We start from the raw sequence: 22,450 nt of genomic DNA, 5'->3' as shown, positions 1-22,450 counted from the left end.
GAAGAGAGTTTTTATTTCTGCAACCAGTTACATAGAAAAGTCCTGGAAATTATCGCCAGACCAACTCAAAATTACAGTTTTCTAGAGCTTATATACCTTCCAAGCTATGTTTACGTGTAAGCGTGCATTTATCTAAAGACATAAGTGATTAACTTCTTTTAATCTATAACTAAGGTCTGAGTACTGAAGACCTTCCTTGGAGGCTCAGTAAATTTACTTAATCTACATGGCTTTAGATGCTGGGGTGATTATCCTTATCTTGCCCCCTGCTAAATCACAGAGGTTTGGAGAGTTCCCTCAGACCTTCAATAAACTTGTTTGTGGAGGCCTGGGGAGTTTCTTCAGATCCCCAATAAAACTTGTTTAATCTTAAATGGGTCCCGTTAAGAATTCCTTCATTAATTTGTCATGCTTTAAGGCCCAGGAAAGGCCTAGGCAAAAACCCTTGGTGGGCTTTTGTTACATCCCAGCCTTTGTACAAGGGCACTGGCTTTTAATATTTAACTTAGCTACTCAGTACTGAAAAGTTGTTATGGAGGCTTGCATTAATGAGACCTGGTCTGCCACAGGGGTGCAGTTATTACAAGAGATTGAAATATCCGAAGTTCATCAAACATTGTCTGTGGATCCAAAAAATTATCTATATACTACTATTCTCCCATATATATCAATTCAATTCAACAATGAGTTATTTGTGTCAAGCATTGTTCTAGGTGCTGGGGATACTTCAGTGTACAAAACAAACAAAAATACCCATCTTCATGGAAATACAAATTTTCATTAAAAGTGTACTGAAATTATACTTTTTTGTCATCATTCATTTTATCAATTAAATGAAACTAAACATATAACTCAGTTCACGAAGAATTTTGCTATATAAAATAGCAAGGGATTTTCTATTTATTTGCTATAAAAATGTCCAATTTGTTATAATGGATATGTCTGGAAACCACTGATACTATTTAACTCTGAGTAATTTAATTATCACAAGAACATGATCCATGATCGAGGAGTTTATTTGCAGTGAAGTCCAACCTGATAATGGCAATAATTGGATCATAAAGGAAGTATTGGGCAATCTCCTTGGGTAATCCCACTCATCCATCCCACAGCTCAGTGCCAATTATAATGACTACCTAAGTAAATTAGGATTGCAATTTTATTGACAATTCTGAGGAGGAATCTCAGGAGCACGATTTTCGGCAGAGACGCAGATTACTTCATCTCTTGTTTACCTTTTGACTCTGGGACTCTCTGAGGTTCCTTCTAAAGCTGTTACAGAAGAGGGAACTGTTTGTCCAAACAGGGAGCAAAGTCGCATTTGACCTCGAATTTCAGCCCTTAGGATACCCAGGGAATAAACAGTCATACACTTACTGCTAGTCAAACACTGCATGATTATTTAACTAGAAACTCCACATTCCAAGACATTAACTGTCACTAAGATAACTTTTGGTTTTTCTCATCACGTCTTTCCCTTCACATGACACCATCGCCAGTTCGAATTCCCGTCCCCAGAGGCAACCCTTCTGGGTCCAGGCACAGGTACGCGGTGAGAAATATTATTCTTTCTAATAGCAAACGAGGAAAACGAAGGGGGGAGGAGATGGGCCTGGGATACAAAGTTCTGGCACTGCTCTTCGCACCTCACCTCGCTGTTTCTTCCCTCCTAGTCTTCAAGTCCCTTGTCTCCCCGGTCTCACTGCCGCTCTCCCCTCGCTCCCTTCCCGCAGCCTCACTCAAAACCTACGAACCAGTCGCGGCCGTCAGACTACATTGCCCACAATGCCACGCGCCGGCCAGTCTCACGTGGGGGTTTACCCCCAGCTGCTGTTATAATTCATGTTAATCAAACCCACATTTCTAGGAAGGAGCCGAGTTATTATCTGCCTCTCCGACAGGATGCCTCTTTGTCTTCACCTGCCATCGCCGCTGTTCCGTGAAGAATCCTCTGTAGAAGGAAATTTGTTCAGGCGACTGCTGTGGCCACCCTCCGCCTAGGCCTCTGTCCCTGTGAGGTCCCCGGGGGCCTGGGAGTGTCATTGGCGGATGACCGCGACCCTTGCGGCTGCCGCTGACATCGCTACCATGGTCTCCGGCAGCAGCGGCCTCGCAGCCGCCCGTCTGCTGTCGCGCAGCTTTCTCCGTGAGTCCGGCCAGGACTGTCTTCCTTGCGCCCGCGGGTTCTTGGCCTCGCCGGACCCAGCGTCCTGGCCCAGGCCGCGGCTGGGCCCTCAGGGCGGGACCTCGGCGGGGGCTTGGGAGCGGTTTGGGATTCCGGCTTCAAGTCGGCGACCCCTACGGAGGAAGGAGCTTTGCTGGATACGTGGGGTGGGGGGCATGACTTAGGCCGCTGGTAGATGGAGATACTGGGTGGCTGAGCCAGGATTCGGGTCTGGAAGCCCTGTAAATTTGGAAGCTTGCTTTCGGCCCAGCGGTGACAAGTGACAGGGTGGGGGTGGCGTCTAGACTGGCCTTATTTGGAGTTGGGGGTGAAGAGGTGGGGAAGGTAAGTGTCTGGGTTGAGAGGTAGGGGAAGTGTCTCAGTAGGAAGTTGGGGGATGAGGCTGTCCCTAGTACGGAAAGGTCCTACACTTCGAATTCCCCCTCCGCAAGATTGTACGTCAGGGGAAAGATAGTTTCTTTACACAGAATGGGTCGGCATAGCCGCATAGACTCCTAGAAGCTTATGGTTGGCTGGGACCTAAACCAGCTTATTTGCAGTGCCTCCAACAGGCGGTTTGTGGACACATCAGTTCCCGAAAACTTAGCACCCAAGGTTGCTAGTCTTTGAGACACGCTGACTATGGAAAATTCTTGCTATATTCAAAGTCTCTGTGCTTGTCAGGTAGGTTATAGTAGAAAGAAACTTTGTAATCATCCACATTAGGGTTTGAAATCTGGCTAGTCCCTTTTCAGTCTGTGTAATAACCCTGGACACTTTTCTTAATCTGTTTTTCAGTGTTTCCAATCACATGAAAATATTAGCACATTTCAGTGAGCCTGAAGCACCATCACTTGTAAGGTGGACCATTATTTTGTTTACCACTAACAATGAAAAACGATTGCTTATTAAAATTGTGACACACCAGTGGTTGTCACATGTGTCCTGGTTTTTTAAAAAGTGAAAAAAAATGTGCGTTTTAGCAATGATGATGTACAGGATGATCTGGCTTCACTGCAGAATAAGTGGAGCAATTTATATAAAGTATCTCGTATGTAATAAAGTTAGTTTTCTTTTTCCGGTTTGTTCTTAATTCTGCTTGTACTGAGTATTTTATGCGACTTAATTCCTTTCTTGAGAAGATTACATTCTAAAAGTGTGCATTGATGAGTGTGCACTCAGTAGCTAACACTTAGTTGCCAATCACTTGAGGACAAAGGTCTGGCTAGATAATGTTAGCAAGTATGAAATAGTTGGTTTGTTTCGTAAAGCTTTCTGGAGATTCTTGAGGGTGTTGTAGGCAGAAGGACAAAAAGAATTCGTTATACCCAGTAATCACTCAGGGCAATAGAGTTTGAGCACCAAGAATGAAGTATATTGAATATGGTTTTAAACCAGCTTAATTTGAATAGATAGTGGGTTAGAATGTAGAAGATCAGGTGCGCAGCACAACCACTGTGGTGGGAAACCCCAGGAAGAAGTTGCCCACCTGTGTCTTTCGCTTCTGTGGTCTTGCTAGTCTGAGGTTCTGCAAGATCCTAGCCTCAGGTAGGTCTGCTGTCTAGAAAAATCTAGAGAATAAAGGAAGAGTGTCTAAAAGATCTAGCTCCTTACTCCACCCTTAGCAGAACTCTCGATCCTCTTCCCACAGAAGTGGAGGTTCGTTCTTAGACTCCCAGGATCACTTGGCTTTAGAGTGACCATCTGGTTAAGTTTTGTTATTGGAGTGGGCTTGAATTATCTAAGTCATGTGATTAACTTGTTGTTAAGGGTCTGAGATCTAAACCAAGATATATTCTATATCAAGAGGGGTTATGGACAACAATGTTTAATGTATAAACACCTCTAAATTCACAAAACTCTAACTCCTATTTCCCATGCCACACTTCTGAGCCCATTTTCACTCCCACTAGAAAAATAGCAGCTCCAACATCACCATGCAAACTTTTTTTTTAAAAGGGGCCAGAAATTATTTAGACTGTGAAGCTAATAGAGCTGCAGATGTTAGGGAATTTTGTTCCCTCTGTTAAGTTTAAACTTATGGTATGTTACTTGCTGAAGGTCATAGTGTTGCAATATTGATTAGAGTTAACAGCAACAACAACAAAAAACTCAAGTGAACACTGGTAGTTGTCTTTCAGAGCCCTGTTTTACAGCTTATGAAAAAAGGAAAAGGGGCCTGGCACGGTGGCTCATGCCTGTAATCCCAGCACTTTGGGAGGCTGAGGCGGGTGGATCACAGGGTCAGTAGTTCAAGACCAGGCCAAGATGGCGAGACCCCATCTCTACTAAAAATACAAAAATTAGCCGGGCGTGGTGGCAGGCACCTGTAATCCCAGCTACTCAGGAGGCTGAGGCAGGAGAATTGCTTGAATCCGGGAGGTGGAGCTTGCAGTGAGCTGAGATCGTGCCACTGCACTCCAGCCTGGGCGACAGCGTGAGACTCTCAAAAAAAAAAAAAGAAAAAGGAAAAGGATCCAGTTGAAGTGGAGAGAGAAAATACAATGAAAAATGAGAAAGATTTCTTCCATGAGAAAGTTTAAGGATTTCATAAGCACCCTTAAAGTTGAAATAGTGACGGTTTAAGAGAAGCATAAAGTAATGCAAGGTCTTTTTAAAACTGGTCAGTAGTTTCTGTAACTTGAATCTTTTAGAATAAATAGGGAATAAGAGCCAGTATTTTTGAACCTCAGAACTTTGGTATTTTAATGCCAGAAAGTAAAGCTTAAAAGCCAACTGGTCCCAAACCTTTGTACGGCAGATGAGGAAATCCTGAAAGTTCCCAGTGAGTATCAGAAGGGGTACTAGCACCCAGGTCTTCTGACTCTGCAGTATCCTTTCCACCAGCATGTACCATGTGATAATTTAAGCTGCTTTCTTCGAAGCTCTGATTTTTTTTGGCAGCCTCAGTGATGTGTTGAGAAGGTGACTATTCTGCTCAAAGGTGTTGCCTTCCTTTTCCCTGTGTTTACCAGGCGTGTAGGCCTGTTTTTAGAATCAGAGATGCATTTAAAGTGTAGTTTGGAAAAGGAGATACTCAACAGTGATGTTTTGGATACTAGTATCTGTTGCCATTGCATCTAACAACCAAATCTTTATTTCAGAAATACAAAATAGCTTTGATTCAAATGTACCAATGTAGCCATGAGAAAGTGATTTGATTTTCTGACATCAAATTTGTTTTTCCGTAGAAATGTAATTGGGAATGTTAAAAATAATTTCTCTTAAGTGCAGGGCAACAATTTCATGTCATCAAGGGACTGGCATGCCATAGACCCACATTTTTTTTTTTTTTTAAAGACAGAGTCTCGCTCTGTCCCCCAGGCTGGAGTGCAGAGGTGCCATGTCGGCGCACTGCAAGCTCCGCCTCCTGGGTTCACGCCATTCTCCTGCCTCAGCCTCCTAAGTGGCTGGGACTACAGGCACCCGCCACCATGCCTGGCTAATTTTTTTGTATTTTTAGTGGAGACGGGGTTTCACTGTGTTAGCCAGGATGATCTCAATCTCCTAACCTCATGATCCACCCACCTCAGCCTCCCAAAGTGCTGGGATTACAGGCGCGATAGACCCACATTTTTTTACATTATAACATTTCTTACGTTAGGATGTGTCTTATTATTGATATATATGTAATTTTTTTGAGACAGAGTTTTGCTCTTGTTGCTCAGGCTGGAGTGCAATGGCACAGTCTCAGCTCACGGCAACCTCTGCCTCCTGGGTTCGAGCGATTCTCCTGCCTCAGCCTCCTGAGTAGCTGGGATTACAGGTATGTGCCACCATGCCCTGTTAATTTTGTATTTTTAGTAGAGATGGGGTTTCTCCATGTTGGTCAGGCAGGTCTCAAACTCCTGACCTCAGGTGATCCGCCTGCCTCATTTTTTCTTTTTTACCAGTAATTAATAGTATGTCTTAAAAATCAATGGTGTGTTATATTTGATGAAATATGGTACTTACAGCTTATTAAACTTCACTTGTAAGTCAATATTAAATGAATATATAATTTAACATTTGAATAGTGGGTTGTTTGGAGTTTAGGGGTAAGTGGCTGCTAGCTAGTCTGCTGTATTATAAGGTCCTGTAGGTGTAGACTGCAATAGCCTGTGTCTTACATATGCATAATGCATATGGTTAATAAGTGTGCATTTGTTAAATTCATGAGTATATGCATGAATAAATGTTTACCAGGGACACAGTTTGAGAGGTGAGTTGAAGGAGTATTGAGTATTGCATGAATAGAGCCTCGGGTTATTGGTTAGGAGCATGGTACTGGTCATACAAGGCCCATGGTTTGAGTCCTACTCTGGGCAGGTGCTCTTTGACCATACATTGCATCATTCATCCCATCAGCTATCTTATAAATCATGCGGTTACTATTATGGTGAAGAAGACCAGTATGTGGCTGACAGGTACAAATCTATCACCCCCGTTGAAAACACATCTCTCTCAGATTACTCAGCCTCTTTCCTTCATTGTCTTTATTACAGTTTGTACTGTTGGTAGTTTTGTTTTTCTTTGTGTAATGTTTAGCTCCTTTACAGGGCAGGAAACTTCACGCGGGTAGGACCCTGAGCCTGTCTTGTTCACCTGTGAATCCCTAGCACCTGACAGATAGCCTGTCACAGTGAACGTCTCAAAGCAGTTTGATCTACTCATTCTGCATCGGTAATAATAATGGTAATAAAATAGCTCTTAGGGATATAACACTTGCTCTATCCTAGGCACTATTTTAAATGCTTTATATATTACTAACTCATTTAATTCTCACATCAGCCTATGAAGTATATACTATTATTGTCCCTGTTTTACAGTGAGGGCTGCACCTTTACAAATGTATTATATGTTAAAAACTTAGAAGTATATTTGTGCATACTGCACATTATATGTAGACATGGATTAGTATTTTTATAAATAAACATGTAAGATGTGCACAAGGACATGTAGAAAACATTTTTGGCTAGACTTATTTGATTTAAAAATATGAACTATTTTTTCTCTCTTTTTAGGGAAAGATTTGCCTTTGTGTTCATGTAGGGTTATAAACCCAGTTTTGAAAGTGTACCAGACACTGTGCTACCTGGTGCCAATTTGAGGAGTAATTTCATATTAACATCACAGCCTCCTAGGGGCAGCTGTTATCCCACTTTTAGATGGAAAGACTAAGGTTAAGGGAGATCAAAAGATATGCTCTGGGTTACATGGCTGCTGAAAGGCAGAGCATAAACTCAAGACCAGGCCTGTCTGATTCCTGTGATGATGTTCTCAGCTGCTCCTGGGATGCAGTCCCAAGGTTAAGCTGGACAATTTCTAAGAATCTGAAGATAAGGAGGTGGCCTAGGATGTGACAACTATAGCATTCGCCATCAGAAACTATTCCTGGTGGCCAACCTCACCTTTCCTGCTCTAATATTTAATTTAAAATACTTATTTTCAGCTGGGTATGGTGGCGCATACCTGTAATCCCAGCACTTTGGGAGGCTGAGGCAGGCGGACCACTTGAGGTCAGGAGTTTGAGACCAGCCTGGCCAACATGGTGAAACACCGTCTCTACTAAAAGTACAAAAAAATTAGCTGGGTGTGGTGGTGTGGGCCTGTAGTCCCAGATACTCAGGAGGCTGAGGCAAGAGAATCCCTTGAACCCGAGAGGTGGAGGTTGCAGTGAATTGAGATCGCACCAGTGCGCTCCAGCCTGGGCTACAGAGTAAAACTCCATCTCAAATAATAATAATAATAATAATAATACTTATTTCCTTCTTATTAGTAAAGCTAGGCATCTCATCATATATTGATTTGTAGTTTGTCATCCATTGTGTTTCTTGTTCATGGTCTTTATCAGTTTTTCTCTTAGGCTTTGAGCTCCACTTTTTGCTGGTTCTTCCTGTTGCCCAGGTTAATTCCTTGTCTGTTAAATGTTATGAAAACACTCCCCTGGTCTGTCATTGCCTTTAACTCTGCCTATGGTGTGTTTTACTCAGTCTGAATGTTTTCTTTTTTCATGTAGGGAAATATTCAATTTGTATTACTGCTTTTGGGTTTCATTTATTTAAAAAAATGTTAGCATGGCATTTGTACTAGATTAATGTAGCTTTGGGGACTGCCAGCAGCATTTTAGGGCTGAACTTCCATGCAGTCTCTATATGAATTTTAGAGAAACCTATTGTCTTTATATGTACAAAAAAGATAGAGGGTTCTTTTCCCTCTTTCCTGATACGTGGGAGTTCAAGATTGACTTTTTCCAACTCACTGAAAAAGAGATGAACCTTATGATGTTTAGTTTGGTGTAAGTGTTTCTTTTGGAGACCCTTTTTCTTGTCCTGTAATTAAGTGAAATGCACCTATTGTGTGTAAGTAACTGACCATATACCATAGGAGATGAGATGAATAAGACATGGTCCTGACACTCATGGAGTTTACAGTTAGCAGTGCGAAAAGTATTTAGATGGTACTTGAAATAATCTTGAAATAAATTTAAGCTTAGATAATTTCACTTAGAAATAATGTGATAAAGAGAGTAAGGATATATGTGCACTCAGTAGTGTACTGTGTGATGGTGTTTATTGTATACCACATGAAAGTGTTCATAGCTTCTATTCTTAATCTCAGATCCCTTTTAAAGTCCCCCATTATATTCATAAATCATATATATCATGTGAAGATATAGGAATTCTTGACTGTAGTGTTTTATTTAAATGTTAATTTATATGGATTAACGTAAGTGAAATTCTCAGGAAGTTGAGGACATTAAATCTTTAATTGAAAGGTAAGAGATATTTGCAAGATGGTTTGGCTACCAATGTATGCCTTGTGTTCTAAATTTCACTTTAGGAAGTCACTTACTCTAGTAATTTGATGGCTTTGTCACAGAGGTCAGGATTGTATTTAAAACCAAAATATGATTAAGTTGGGTTAAGCAGTGGACAGTGGAAGATTTGCACTGTGAACTACTTTGCATTCTCCAGCAGAAGCAGAGTAGGCTACTTTTAATTACTTAAGGTATTTGCTTGATAATTTGGGTGGAGAAGAAATTCATTAGGGAAAGAAAGTGTAGAGTCAGTTTGATTTTAATATTTATAGCAGCTAGTTGTTTGCACTCTTTACCAGCCCAAAATTAAGGAGAGTGGTGGAAGGATTCTAGGAGGGAAGGTGGGGGTGTGGGAGTCTGCTTTTGTGGGGAATCTCAAGCCTGGAATTCTGGGCCTTAAATTAGTTAAGGTGGGGAGGAATGAGGAGAATGACAGTGATTTAACATTTGGTGAGTTTTACTTGGAAAAGCATATTTTGCGTTATTTCCATTTGAATGCAAATATAGCAACAAAGAATTTCCTTCATTCTATGATGTCAACAATAGTAAGACTTGTCATTGATTTGATAATAGTATTGCCTCAAATATATCCACCAGTTGTTAGGTGTGTCATGGTAGCATGGAGTGGCAGGAGACTGAGAATTGGTTCTCTCTGGAGTGTGTTACCTCAAGCTGTTGAGGAGGCAGAAATTAAGGTGAGGAGTATTACATCATATAGCTCACCTTCAGGTCCTCCTTACAGCCATGACAGGTTGGGGAGCATGCTTGATATAAAGGGCCTGGGGTAGGGTGGATTCATCTTCTGGTGTAGGTTGAGTTTCTGGGATTCAAAAGGCGTTTGTGGTGATTATGGTATACCATCATGGCTTGCTGGGCTACTCACGGTTTTCCACTGGGTTTTAGAGTCTGCTCTGATTGCCAACATTTCTCACTTGGCTGGCCTAACATATTAGAGCAGTATTCTAGAAAAGGAAGCATATGATGGTCCATGATTCCTTGTCTGGATCTCCTGTGAAAAGTTAATTCCTACTGTGCAGGTGCAGCTATCAGTTTAGATGATAGGGGCTCAAGTTAGGTAGCATGGGCCAGGGCTGGGGCAGAGGTGAAGAGAGTTTTTAGTTGTGGAGAGGTCATAACAGTGGACCAGGAACCAGATGAACCTCTTTCCTTTCTTTAGGAGCTTGGAGATCAAGTTATTGGGGGTTTTAGTAGTGAACTGCTGATAACCTAGGTTTCAATTTGGAGGTAATCTCAATGAGGGATTCATTCCTTAACTCCACCTCTCACACATACATAGACTTCTCTACCTTGAATAGGTGTGGGGAGTTTACCCCAAATTCCCAAGGCTTTTTTGTTGTTGTTGTTATAGTACTTTACACACTAAGCAGTTATGGCCGACTTTTATATCAGTTCATATAGATTGTGAGTTATTTGAGGGCTGAGACACTGTCATTCGTCACTTTATCCTTGACACCTGACATTATGGCTTGGTATAGGTGCTCCCCAAATGTTGATTGAATCAATGAACGAACTCACATTTCAGTACAGATGATAACCTTGCCTGGCATCATACAGGTTTCTTGTCAGGATGGAATGTGATCAGGAATTTCACTTTCTTGCCATTGAATATATTTCTTGGATTTGCCTGTAAGATGATAATAGTCTGTTAGTTCCAGCTTATCTAGAAGTGGGTCTGTATGAGCCTAGGCCTGGTGTGTAGATGGGGAGATCACACATGCATGAGTGCACACACATCTACACGTATGCATTAGAGGTTTCCCAAGATTTACTTCATTAGATGCTGTAGGCTCTCAGGGGCATTGCACAGACTAATACTAAAAGGCCAGGGGATTGGGAGGTGAGCTGCTGTTTATCACACTTCTGATACACTTTTTATGAGCACCAAAGATGTAATGTTGTAAAATCTTGTGCTCCATAGAATTGATCCAGGAGATCTGGAGTTACTAGGAGAAAGTAGAGATCTTCGTTGGTCTGTTATTGGAGCTGTGCTTTAGGGACACAGACAGACCTGTCTTTTCTCAGGGTGACTTCTGCTCCTTTCGAAGGAGAAGTGAATTGTCTGATCTGTTAAGTTAGTGAATATAAGAGTACTGGTGCAGAACCAAACTTTACCCAGAAAAAGTATTTTATATGAACAAGTAGGGACTCCAGATATCCTGATCACAACATCTGATCTTATAATCAAATTTTCTACCTTCTGGTCTGAAAACATATGGTATGATAATGATATGATATGATACATGAAATGATATGAGCCTTTGTTGAAGATTCAATGGGAGAGACTGGTAAAGACGGTTCTTCCACTAGTCAGGAATTGTAGCAGGGTAGGAAAGGGTATAGCTTCTACACAAATATCATGGTTGTAGGTGTTCAGCTGGGAGAAGTGGGAGCCAAGGGCAAGGATGGGTCTGGAGTGCAGCACTGGCGAGGGTGGGCTGTGCTGCACAGCTCAGTAGGGACAGGGTCTCAGGCCATAAATCCCTACTGTGTCCACTGGCCTAGAGTCAGATGCTTAGCTGTGACTGCTGTGCCAGAACTTGACCTGCAAAGCCCATGGCCCCTTGTTGATCACAGTCTCGTCTGAGAAAGCTGTCTGTTACATAGCGGTTCTTTGTGTGTACCAAATATTATCCAGGTGGTAAGGGCTAAATCTGGGCCTGTCTCTTCCCTGGAGGTGTAATGGATTCCAGATACTTCCGCCAGAAGCAGATGTTGTTGCTCTTTCAGTTATGGAATGTGAGGTCAGGACTTAGGTGGGCATGAGGCAGTGATTTAAGGCAGAAAGCGTGGAGTGGACTCTGGGCAAATATGTGACAGGTGTTCTTTTTTTGTTGTTCAATAGAGATTACTCCTTATGTTCTTTTCTTGGGCTGGCTTCGTGGACTACCACAATGATAGGCAGAAGGCCTGGCTACTTTGAAAGGGCCAGGGATGGGCCACAGAGAAGTCAGGTTGGTAGTATTAATGGACGTTTAGAAGGTAGCCCACAATTTTAAGTCATCTATGTTCCTCCTCCTGTTTTTTGAAACATGGGGAGCTGGTTGTAGTAACTACTTAGATTTCTCAATTAATTTCCCTTTTAGGTAGGTTGCTTCAATAACCTAGGTTTGTTTTTTAAAACAAGCTTTTTCCTCTCTTGTCTACTTGCCTATTTATTTTATTTTCCCTGTTTCTTTTATACATGAGTTCATATCAGAAGAGATTAAGTGATTTTTTTATTGTATTTTAGGTAAGTTTTATCCTATGACTTAACATTTAATATGTTGTTCCTACTAGAGAATAAGCTGCTGAGCAATTTTTACTTGTATTCCTGACAAAGTTTGCCTCTTAGCTTACCTATTTAAAGGTATTAGACTTCAAAAATTTGGGTCAAATGGGGAAGCATGAGGCTCTTTAGTAAACAGTATTAAAAGGGGTGACACTTCGTTTTCAGTCCCTGGATTTAATTTTAACTATTTATCTTTGAGCCCCAGTTTTTTTCTAGGAAATAAAAATGATAAACATTAATTTTTTTTTTTCCTCAGTTCAGAAAAAAACTACAAGATCATGGTTCTTGATAAAGAGGGGATCCTGGAGAATGGAACGATGTCTTTTTTGTTTGTTTTTCTAACTTATTACTGGGGTCACTGTGTCTTATTTAAAAGGTGACATTTAGGTTTGCTGTGATCACAGGATAGCTCGTGCATTAGAGGATTGTGTGTGTGTGTGATCAAGTTGAATTATTGTTCAAAAGTTTAGAAAAATTATAACGTGTCTTTTTTTTTTTTTTGGTTTTTTACGTCTTAGTGGCACAGAATGGAATTCGGCATTGTTCCTATACAGCTTCTCGGAAACATCTGTATGTTGATAAAAATACAAAGATTATTTGCCAGGGTTTCACCGGCAAACAGGTATGTATATCTAGGTTTTTATTTTGAAATGTAGACTAGAGATATAACAAATTAACAATTTTTTTATTTTTAATATCACAAAAATAACACATGATTGTAGCAGAGAAATATACTGTACAGCAATGGGGTTGTATCTCAGGAGAAGGTTAGTTGCTATTGTCGGCCTATAACATAAAAATTGTGTTTAAACTTACCTTGCAAAGGAGTATATTGTAGGCTTACTAGGAGTATATTGTGCTGGAGGCTTATACACTTTCTTTCAGCAAATACGACACTAATGATTTTCCTCCAATGTTGAAACAGATTACCGGTTCTTTGACTAAGCACTAGGTAAACTAGATTCTTGTGTTTAGGTTTCGTACAAACAGACAAAAAACCATATTGTTAAACACAGAATCCGTATTCAGTGTGGAGAAATGCTCAAACCCAGAGAGGCTCATGGGTACTGAGACAAGCAGAAGAACCAGCCCACTGACTTTTCCCATCTTATACTTTTCTGGGACCATGGCCTGGGACTAGCAGGCAAAATTGCCTGAAGTGTTTTAATTTGTTCTCATTTATTGATATTCCTTCTCTCATCCTCTTTCCTGTTCACATCATAGATTTTGTGTAAGTGTAAATAAATATATCTGTGATGAGATTCTATAATAAAATGCCACATAAGAATCTTCTTTCCTTTTTCCTACCTTTCTACTCCCCAGGAATTCCTTCTGTTAACAAGTTGGCATGTATCCTTTCAGATATTTTTCTTGTGTATACAAACATATTTATAGGTGTTTTGTAGTGTTTATTATACAGAACTATATATATTTATATAATATTATCCAGCATATAATATATATACAATCCATATTTCTATAAAATAGATACCTAAAAGTAAAATTGGATGTCATATGGTCTGTGTATTTATAATTTTAATAGCTACTGCTAAATTGAACTTTAAAACATTGGAACAAATTTATACTTCCACCATAGTAGATGCACAGAATTTTTTAAAATGAGGGAATACTATCAAATCAATTAGAGTATAACCACGTATCTTAACCCAAAGTATCCCTTTTTTATTATTAAAGGAGATATGGCAAGATAAAAACAGTCAATTTTTAAAAAATAATTTAAGGTTAATGATTTTTCTGTAATTAAAAGAATTGTCAATTCTTCAGTATTTTGGTAATCTAGAGCAGAGGTCAGTAAACATATTCTGCAAAAGGTCAGATTGTAAATATTTTAGGTTTAGTGGGTCATACAGTCTCTGTTACAACTACTCAAAAGCATTTTAACAGCAAAAGCAGCCATAGAAAATATTGTCAATGAATGGACCTGGGTGCATTCTAATAAAACTCAATTTACAAAACCAGGTAGTGGGCCAAATCCTATAGACTGCAGCTAGCAGGTTGTTTCATGTGAAATGGTCCTTTGCTTTTCTATTTTTTTTTTCTGAAATGACAGGGCACACAAATGTGTTGCAGTAGACCTTTCTTCTTTTTCTTCTTCCAGTCCTCTATTACCATAAAAAAAAAAATCCACCAATAACAAAAAAATGAAACACCCATAAAACCTTGAAATTTTGTTCCTCGTAAAAATGGCAGGGTGTGGTGGCCCACACCTGTAATCCTAGCACTTTGGGGAGCCAGAGTAGCAGGATTGCTAGAACCCAGGAGTTTGAGACCAGCCTGGGCAACATAGTGAGACCCATCTCTACAAAAAATAGAAAAATTAGCTGGCTGTGGTGGCGCATGCCTGTGGTCCCAGCCACTCAGGAGGCTGAGGTGGAAGGATCACTTAAGTCCAGAAGGTTGAGGCTGCAGTGAGTCATGATTGAACCAACTTGGGTGACAGAGTGAGACCCTGTCTCAAAAAAAAAAAAAAAGGTTTATTCTGATAGCCAAATAATGTTATGTATGCCACTTCCCTTATATACATTCTAAGGAAAGTAGATCTTCGTCCAAGATTTGAAGTGCATTCTGTCATCCCCTTCCCAACTGATGTTATATTCAGCCTGTTTTTTGTTATATATTAATATTATTAGCATATAATCAGATGTTTGATTAACCCAAATTCTCCACATAAATTTATTATATATAATTTTGTTTCTCTGTTTGCCAAATATTATATGATTCTATGACATTTTAAGCTCTGAGCTTTTTTGTAAAATCCATTGCCCATGGTGTAAGCACTATTCAGAACTGTCTCTGTGTTCTAAATAAGGTAATGGTTTGCCTAAATATTTAAATCAAAGGGTAGTTTTAGTGTTTTTCAGTTACCTGCAGTTAACATTGTTTCTCATTCACTCTCCTTTTTTTTGTTTTTGTTTTTAAAGTTAAGTGAGAGCGTTAATTGCCTCAGGTTTGTTGATTCAGATTCATTATAGAGATAATGATGATGTCTGAAGTTTAGAAATTACTTCCACAGTAAATCTGCATATTGCCTCATTAGTTTTTCTCAGTACACACATTGTTCTACATATGAATGAAAAATCTTTGTATTTTTAGAGTATGTTTCAGCAATGCAGTTTTCCGGTGGGTGCCATCTTGTTTCTTTTACTGGGTTTATAAGCTGCTAAAATTATTACTATTCCTAACTGTGTACTGGCTGATGATAATTGTAAAACTAAGGAAAATAAGCTTATTTTGAATAGATGTGTTATTCCTGTTTAGCACTACTTTAGGATTAAAATTTGGTACTTTTGAGTTTACCTGGCAGTGTAGTCTAGGGCAGTGCTTCTCAGTGTCTGTAGCAAAAAAACAGTGTAGGTGTTTGTTTTTAATTTTCAGTCTAATGTAGATCAATATTTTAATAAAATACAATAAAAGCTGTAGCAATGTCATACTGCTTTATTTGCAAACATTTTTACTTTTTTAAAAATTAGATTTTCCCCCTCCCTCTCCCCCTTCCTTCCTTCCTTTTTTTGTTGTTTTTCTTTTTCTTTTTCCTCTTACCTCATTGCAGAGCAGCAAGTCTGCAAACTATGCTTTGAATAGCACTGCTTTAAGAGAGAGAGCAAGCACTGGCCTGTGGTTCTTTCAAAACCCTGCCCCTGACTTTAGACAAGTTAATTAACATGCTTGGGGTCAAGTTTCCTATTTTGAAAAATAATTTGAATCAGAAAATTTCTGAAGTCCTTCCTAAGGCCCTGATTTGTATTCCTTTAATAGAACGTAAATAGTTGGGACCGCATTTTGAAGGTGCTTGAAATGACCACATTGATTCATTCATTTTTCAACAGCTATTTATTGAGTGCCTACTATATGTTGATTTAGGTGTCATATTGCAATGAACAAAGTAGACATAAATCACTGTCTTCATGGAATTTACATTTTAGTGGTTGGGGGGGAATATATCAACAAAATCAATGAGTATATTATGTGGTATGTTACAACGTATAATTGCTATGGAAGAAATAAGCCGGGGAAAGGAGGAGTGTGTGTAGTCCTGGTGGTTAGGATGGAGGAGAGGGCGATTTTATATCAGGTGGTCAGCAAAAGCTTGATCTCTGAGTTAAGATGTAAAGGAGATGTAGGAGTGAACCAAGTGGATATCTTAGGGAAGGATATTCCATGCAGAGGACACAATGAGGCCATGAGGCAGGCGTGTGCCTGCTGTGTGTGGAAGCCGCAAGGCCAGTGTGGCTGGAGTGTAATAAGGAGGCAGGTACGGGATTCTGATGTGGGGAGACAGCTTGTATATTGACTTGTAGGCCAGTATATGGAGTTTGGCTTTTACTTGACTGAAATCTGAAACAATCAGAGTATTTGATTAGAGGAGTACTATGATCTTCCTTATGTTTTGACCAGATCACTCGGGCTGCCATGGAGATTAGATTGAAAGGGAGCAAGGGCAATAACCCATTAAGAGTTGAAGTGACTTAGACCAAGGTAATAGCAGTAGAAGGGGGAGGAGTTGTTGATTGTACTTTGAAGATAGAGCAATAAGATCTACTGATGGATCTAATATGGTACATATGAGAAAGAGAATAATCAAGGACGACTTCAGTATTTTTGGTCTGATTATCTGTGAGGCATGAAGTTGTCTTTAACTGAGATAGGGTAGATGGAGGGGGAGTGATCGGGAACTCAGTTTTGGACATGTTGAGTTTGAGATGCCTGCTAGTTCTCAAAGTGGAGGTGTCAGGTAGGCAGTTGACAATGTGAGTATGGAGTTCAAGGCTTAGATATATGTGGGGGGTGTGTGTCTTTGTGTATGTGGGAGGGGTCACCATATGGATGATATGTATTGCCATGATACGGGATGACATCACCAAGGGTATGAATTTAGATGAAAAAGAGAAGTCTAAGGAGAGAGAAAGAGAAGAGGGGAAGTCAAACCCCAGAAGCCTAGTGAAAATGAATCTCTCAGTCCTTGGAGCTGTTTTTGGTTGTCATTAACTGGATGGAGTTATGACAGTTAGGAGGGTATGCTAATGAGTGGAGCCCATGGTTGCTGCTAATTGTCCCACTAGGCACTGGATGACCTCTCATAAGAAAGAATCATCCTGTCCAAAATGTCAATAATGCTGAGACTGATGAGGAAAAGTGAATGGATAGAGAAATATAGGTTGTTGGGTGGGCAGTATTAAAGGCTTACTTAAGATGAGTGATCATTAATTTAAAATGAGACCAGTTGACATGTTTTTTTTTCCCCCTAGCCACTTTTTGGCTGCACATGTATAGACTTAGAGTAGGGGGAAAATTGGATATAACCCAGGTTTTCGTTTTGCCAGAGATTTAAGTTGAAGTGACAGAAAGCCAAGGTTGTTGTGGGAGGGTGATGATCTACCATGGATTTTAAACTGAGGAGTGTGAGCCCATGAGGAGTTGAGAAACAGGAAGTTTCTGGTCATCAGCCAAGTTTGAAAACGGAATCAAAGAGGTCCTTGTTTATAGCTATTTTGGTTTTTCAGAGGCTTGTTTTGCTTCAAGGTTCAAAGCTATGTTTAGTACATTGATGGGAATGCTTCGTATATGTTATTGTCTGGGAATAGCTAACCTATTTGTTTTTCTTTTCCTAAGTTGCTAAGATTGCTTTTGCTTCTCTTGGGCTTTCCAGTCTGCGGTTTCTCATGGATCTTGTGCTTTTTCCTCTCAGGGCACCTTTCACAGCCAGCAGGCATTGGAATATGGCACCAAACTCGTTGGAGGAACCACTCCGGGGAAAGGAGGCCAGACGCATCTGGGCTTACCTGTCTTTAATACTGTGAAGGAGGTAATTAGTGGTATCTGAGTTTGGCAAGATAAGAAAATCAAGGGAAAAGCAAGCATTCTTTGGGTAGAGATCTTAATTATGTTTCTTTTGAGAGAGTCACTTACTGTTTGAAAATTCAGTAACCTAGAGAAATTTGAATTGCCCTCAAAACCTGTGTGTCATTTTTGTTTTTAGATATGCATCAGCTGTTAAGGGAGGAAGTACTATGGCCAGGCTCCTGTTTGGCTTTTTACATTTCTTTACCTTTCTTCTTCCAGTGTGTTAGTAGTACAAATGTCAGCAACCACCCCTTAATTCTTCTGAGTGGGGACTATGCAGCCGGCACTGTGCTAGGTAGTTCATTCAAATTGCCCCATTCAGGCCTCACCACAACCCTCGGAGGTGAGTGCTGTTATCATCCTCATTTTAATGGTAAGGATGTTACTAGTGCAAAGTGGTTAGAGATCTCGTCCATGGTCTCACAGCTGATTAGAATGGCTTGGAGTTAAGAGTGGTCCCATGTGAATAAACTAAATTGTAGAGTCAGATTTACAAATCACAGTGTCCTAGATTCTCCTCAAACTGCTGATTTCTTAATAATTACCTTTTAAAATGATTTTTAAGTTAAACTTTAATTATTTGTTACAAAACTGATAGGTACTTTTTGTAAAAATTCAGATGATACAAAAGGTAAGTAAATTATACAGTGTTTCTGACATCTCAGATTTTGCTTCTGTAGGGAGCTAATTTAAGCCCAGTGTGTAGTCTTGCATTCTCTTTTGACTCTCATATGAATAGATACAAAACTGAGAAATTGTGTAAATTCTTGGATATTTAATTTTAAAAATCTAGGAAATAAACTTAGTTCTTTGGGATGGTGTATTGATCAGCCTTAAATGTATTCTTCCCCTCTTCTTATGCATATTTTTAAGGTATATTTTAAAGCATTACATGTTTTAAAGCACAAATTTATAGTCCTTCCTGCTGTAAATTCTATTATGGCTGATTTTATAACCTCAAAATATAGAGAGGAGATATTTTTTCACAATTCCTCTAGGTAGACTTTTCTTTTGTCATGAGCCTCTTTTTGCTTTTTTTTTTTTTTTTTTTTAAGAAAGTTCTTGTTGCTCAGCAATCCATTTATAATTTATAGTGACACAAGTAGTTGTGACATTTGGAATATTCTATAAGTTTTTTGACAGATATTGTTTTTCACCCATTCTGCTCTTTCAAAGAGCTTTTTGAATGAGTAGGGTTCGTACCTTTCAGCCATATGATTTCCCAGCACAATATTTGCTGTTGTCACAGTCTAGCTTCTGGCAGTATTTGTAGCCTTTAGAGGTAGAAAACTATGTACTGTAGGTACTTTTTGATAAAGTACCTACATCCCCATGATATGACTTTTTTTGGTTCCATACTAGTTTTGATATTTTTTTGTCTCCCCCTCTATTATCATCTTGAACAGAGTTTTTAAAAATTATTTTTTAACCCCCGGCATCATTTGTGGATGATATATTAGCATCCTTTGACTCTGTTTACTGTCAAGCTACTTTCAGGTTTACTGACATGCCATAGAGAGTGAGATGTCATAGAAGCTTTCAATTTACAGTGGCATTCAAATTGGCTGAGAAAGAGCTATGCTTGATTCTGCTCTACTCTGACACTGTAGCGAATTTGAGAATGGGAAGAATGCTATGTCTCTGGGTAGTGTCCTCTTCTTACCCCAAGACATTATTAAAATGATGGTATTGAATTTATTTTACAATGTTTATGATTTAACCAATAATAAAGTGCTTCATTGTTAATGTTTCAGGCCAAAGAACAGACAGGAGCAACGGCTTCTGTCATTTATGTTCCTCCGCCCTTTGCTGCCGCTGCCATTAATGAAGCTGTTGAGGCGGAAATTCCCTTGGTTGTATGTATTACTGAAGGAATTCCCCAGCAGGACATGGTACGAGTCAAGCACAAACTGCTGCGCCAGGGAAAGACAAGGCTAATTGGGCCCAACTGCCCTGGAGTCATCAATGTGAGTGCAAAAAATAAAAAGAAACCCAGATTAAGCCTCTCACAGGGCTAAACAGCTTTGAGTGAATGTGAGTGTATTTGTGTGTGTGACCTGTGAGTGACTTTTTTTTTTTTTAACTTTTCTGAAAACTGTGATTTACTTTCAGCCTGGAGAATGTAAAATTGGCATCATGCCTGGCCATATTCACAAAAAAGGAAGGATTGGTGAGTTTGTTTGTTACATTCTTGTAGATTAAAACATTTGCCTTAAACCCTCAAAACTCACAAATAATTTTTGACTTTACAAATCAAATTTAATTTGACTTGAGTAGAATTTACCAGGGAGTTTTGTAGTCTATCAATTCTGTATCTTGAATATAATGAGTTTATTTGAGAAGCCATTACAATTCTACAGAATCAATGAAGATTTTTTTGGTGGTGGGAGTTTGAAGATTTTTTTCCTGCTCAGCACTCTGTGGATTCTTCCATGTGTTTGCATGTATCAGTAGTTCATTTCATTTAACTATTATAACTTAGTTATTGCTAAGGAGTATTCTATTGTATAATTATACCACAGTTTGTTTATTCATTTTCCCATTAATGAACATTTGGGTTGTTTTCATGTTTGAGCCTTACAAACAAAGCTTAGGTCAATATTTGTGTACAGGTCTTTTTGTGGAAACATTGTCATTTCTCTTGGGCAAAATGTGTAGGAATGGAATTGCTAAGTCATGTTCATATGAACATAAGTCGAATATGTTTAACTTTATAAGAAACTGCCAAATAGTTCTGCAAAGTGGCTATATCATTTTATATTTTCATCGTTAATGTAGGAGAGTTCCAATTGTTCCATATCTTCACAAACATTTGGTATTGTTAGTCTTTTCATTTTTTAGAGACAGAGTTTCACTCTGTCGCCCAGGCTGGAGTGCAACGGCTTGATCTTGGCTCACCCCAACCTCCGCCTCCCAGGTTCAAGTGATTCTCCTGCCTTAGCCTCGCGAGTAGCTGGGATTACAGGCATGCGCCACCATACCCAGCTAATTTTGTATTTTTAGTAGAGACGGGGTTTCTCCATGTTGGTTAGGCTGGCCTCAAACTCCCAACCTCAGGTGATCCACTGGCCTTGGTCTCCCAAAGTGCTGGGATTACAGGCGTGAGCTACGATGCCCGGCCATTAACCTTTTTAAATGTAGCCATTCTACTGGGAGTAAAATGGTATCTCTTGTGGTTTGAGTGTCCCTGATGACTAATGACGTAGAGCACCTTTTCATGTGCTTATAAGGCCATTCACATTGTTCTCTTAGATACCACAAACTTTCTTAAAATGTTTTAGGTTTGTAGGCACCTTAGAAAGCAGGGCAGTGATCAGAAAGGCAACTCACATGGCCTATTATAGGAAAATTGTACTGCTACTTGGTTAGTTCTTGAGGAAACAGCCAAAGCAACATTTCAAAGTTGCCACATTAGGCTTGTGTTTAGGCTTTACACCAAACTTTCTCTAAACTATACTGTTTTTCAGTCATGAAAGATGATTGACCGTATTTTTCTCTATCTATAAACCATGGCTACTAGTAATAAGGGTAATTATCATAGTGGATGAGTGTCGGCTGTGCAGTTTACAGAATTGGGTTAAAGGTCATGATTTTTGTTTATTACCAATGTCTCTTAGAGCTGTCAGCCCTGCTGCCAGTGGCAGTACTTGATAATTTCACTTACGAGAGAGGTTACAGGGAGCTCCATAGGCCATCTGAGTTCCAGTGGGGCCTGATCCATGTATTACTGGTGCTCTTGTACATATTTGAATATTTCTTATATTCTTGGGTCTGTTTTGAAGGCTGTGGTCTTAAGGTGAGCATGGAAGGAATGCTGTGTGCTGAGTTGCCTTTCTGATCACTGCTCTGCTTTCTAAGGTGCCCATAAACCTAAAAAATGAAAATCAAGAGAAGTTCAGGGATGTCCTTTAGACCTTGCCTTTGTGAATGGTCATAACCCATTGATGAGACAGTTGTCTGGGAGACTGCATTTAATTCCTTTGAAAAGGGACATTTAAAAAAAAAAAAAGAATAAAATATGTGACACTGGGTCCAGAGTTGGTCCCTTCCAGTGGGTTCTTGGTCTCGCTGACTTCAAGAATGAAGCCGTAGACCTTCGCGGTGAGTTACAGCTCTTAAAGGTGGCACGGACCCAAAGAGTGAGCACCAGCAAGATTTATTGTGAAGAGCGAAAGAGCAAAGCTTCCAGAGCATGGAAGGGGACCCCAGCGAGTTGCTGCTGCTGACTCCAGTGGCCAGCTTTTATTCCCTTATTTGTCCCCGCCCATGTCCTGCTGATTGGTCCATTTTACAGAGTGCTGATTGGTCCATTTTACAAACCTCTAGCTACAGAGAG

General features: G+C 39.8%; 2 protein-coding genes across 3 annotated transcripts in view; one reads left to right on the top strand and one right to left on the bottom strand.

Annotated features, from left to right (window-relative positions):
* Nucleotides 1–1,792, bottom strand: part of DNAH6 (dynein axonemal heavy chain 6) — a 380,528-nt gene extending 378,736 nt beyond the window's left edge. The window contains exon 1 of one of the 2 annotated variants that reach the window (XM_017947677.3): nt 1,647–1,792. The gene's annotated coding sequence lies outside the window, so the exon portion shown is untranslated. The remainder of the gene's footprint in view (nt 1–1,646) is intronic. The other variant, XM_017947678.3, reaches the window with a different exon arrangement.
* A 51-nt stretch (nt 1,793–1,843) lies between these two features.
* Nucleotides 1,844–22,450, top strand: part of SUCLG1 (succinate-CoA ligase alpha subunit) — a 36,020-nt gene continuing 15,413 nt past the window's right edge. Inside the window, exons 1-5 of the mRNA XM_009184525.2 lie at nt 1,844–2,146; nt 12,771–12,874; nt 17,960–18,076; nt 19,869–20,081; nt 20,227–20,284. Coding sequence (XP_009182789.1) covers nt 2,050–2,146; nt 12,771–12,874; nt 17,960–18,076; nt 19,869–20,081; nt 20,227–20,284 — 589 coding nt within the window. The 5' untranslated portion in view covers nt 1,844–2,049. The remainder of the gene's footprint in view (nt 2,147–12,770; nt 12,875–17,959; nt 18,077–19,868; nt 20,082–20,226; nt 20,285–22,450) is intronic.

Source organism: Papio anubis, chromosome 14 (genome assembly GCF_008728515.1).
Source record: "Papio anubis isolate 15944 chromosome 14, Panubis1.0, whole genome shotgun sequence".
In the NCBI taxonomy this organism is placed as follows: domain Eukaryota; kingdom Metazoa; phylum Chordata; class Mammalia; order Primates; family Cercopithecidae; genus Papio; species Papio anubis.
This window is presented reverse-complemented; position numbering and strand designations above follow the sequence as displayed.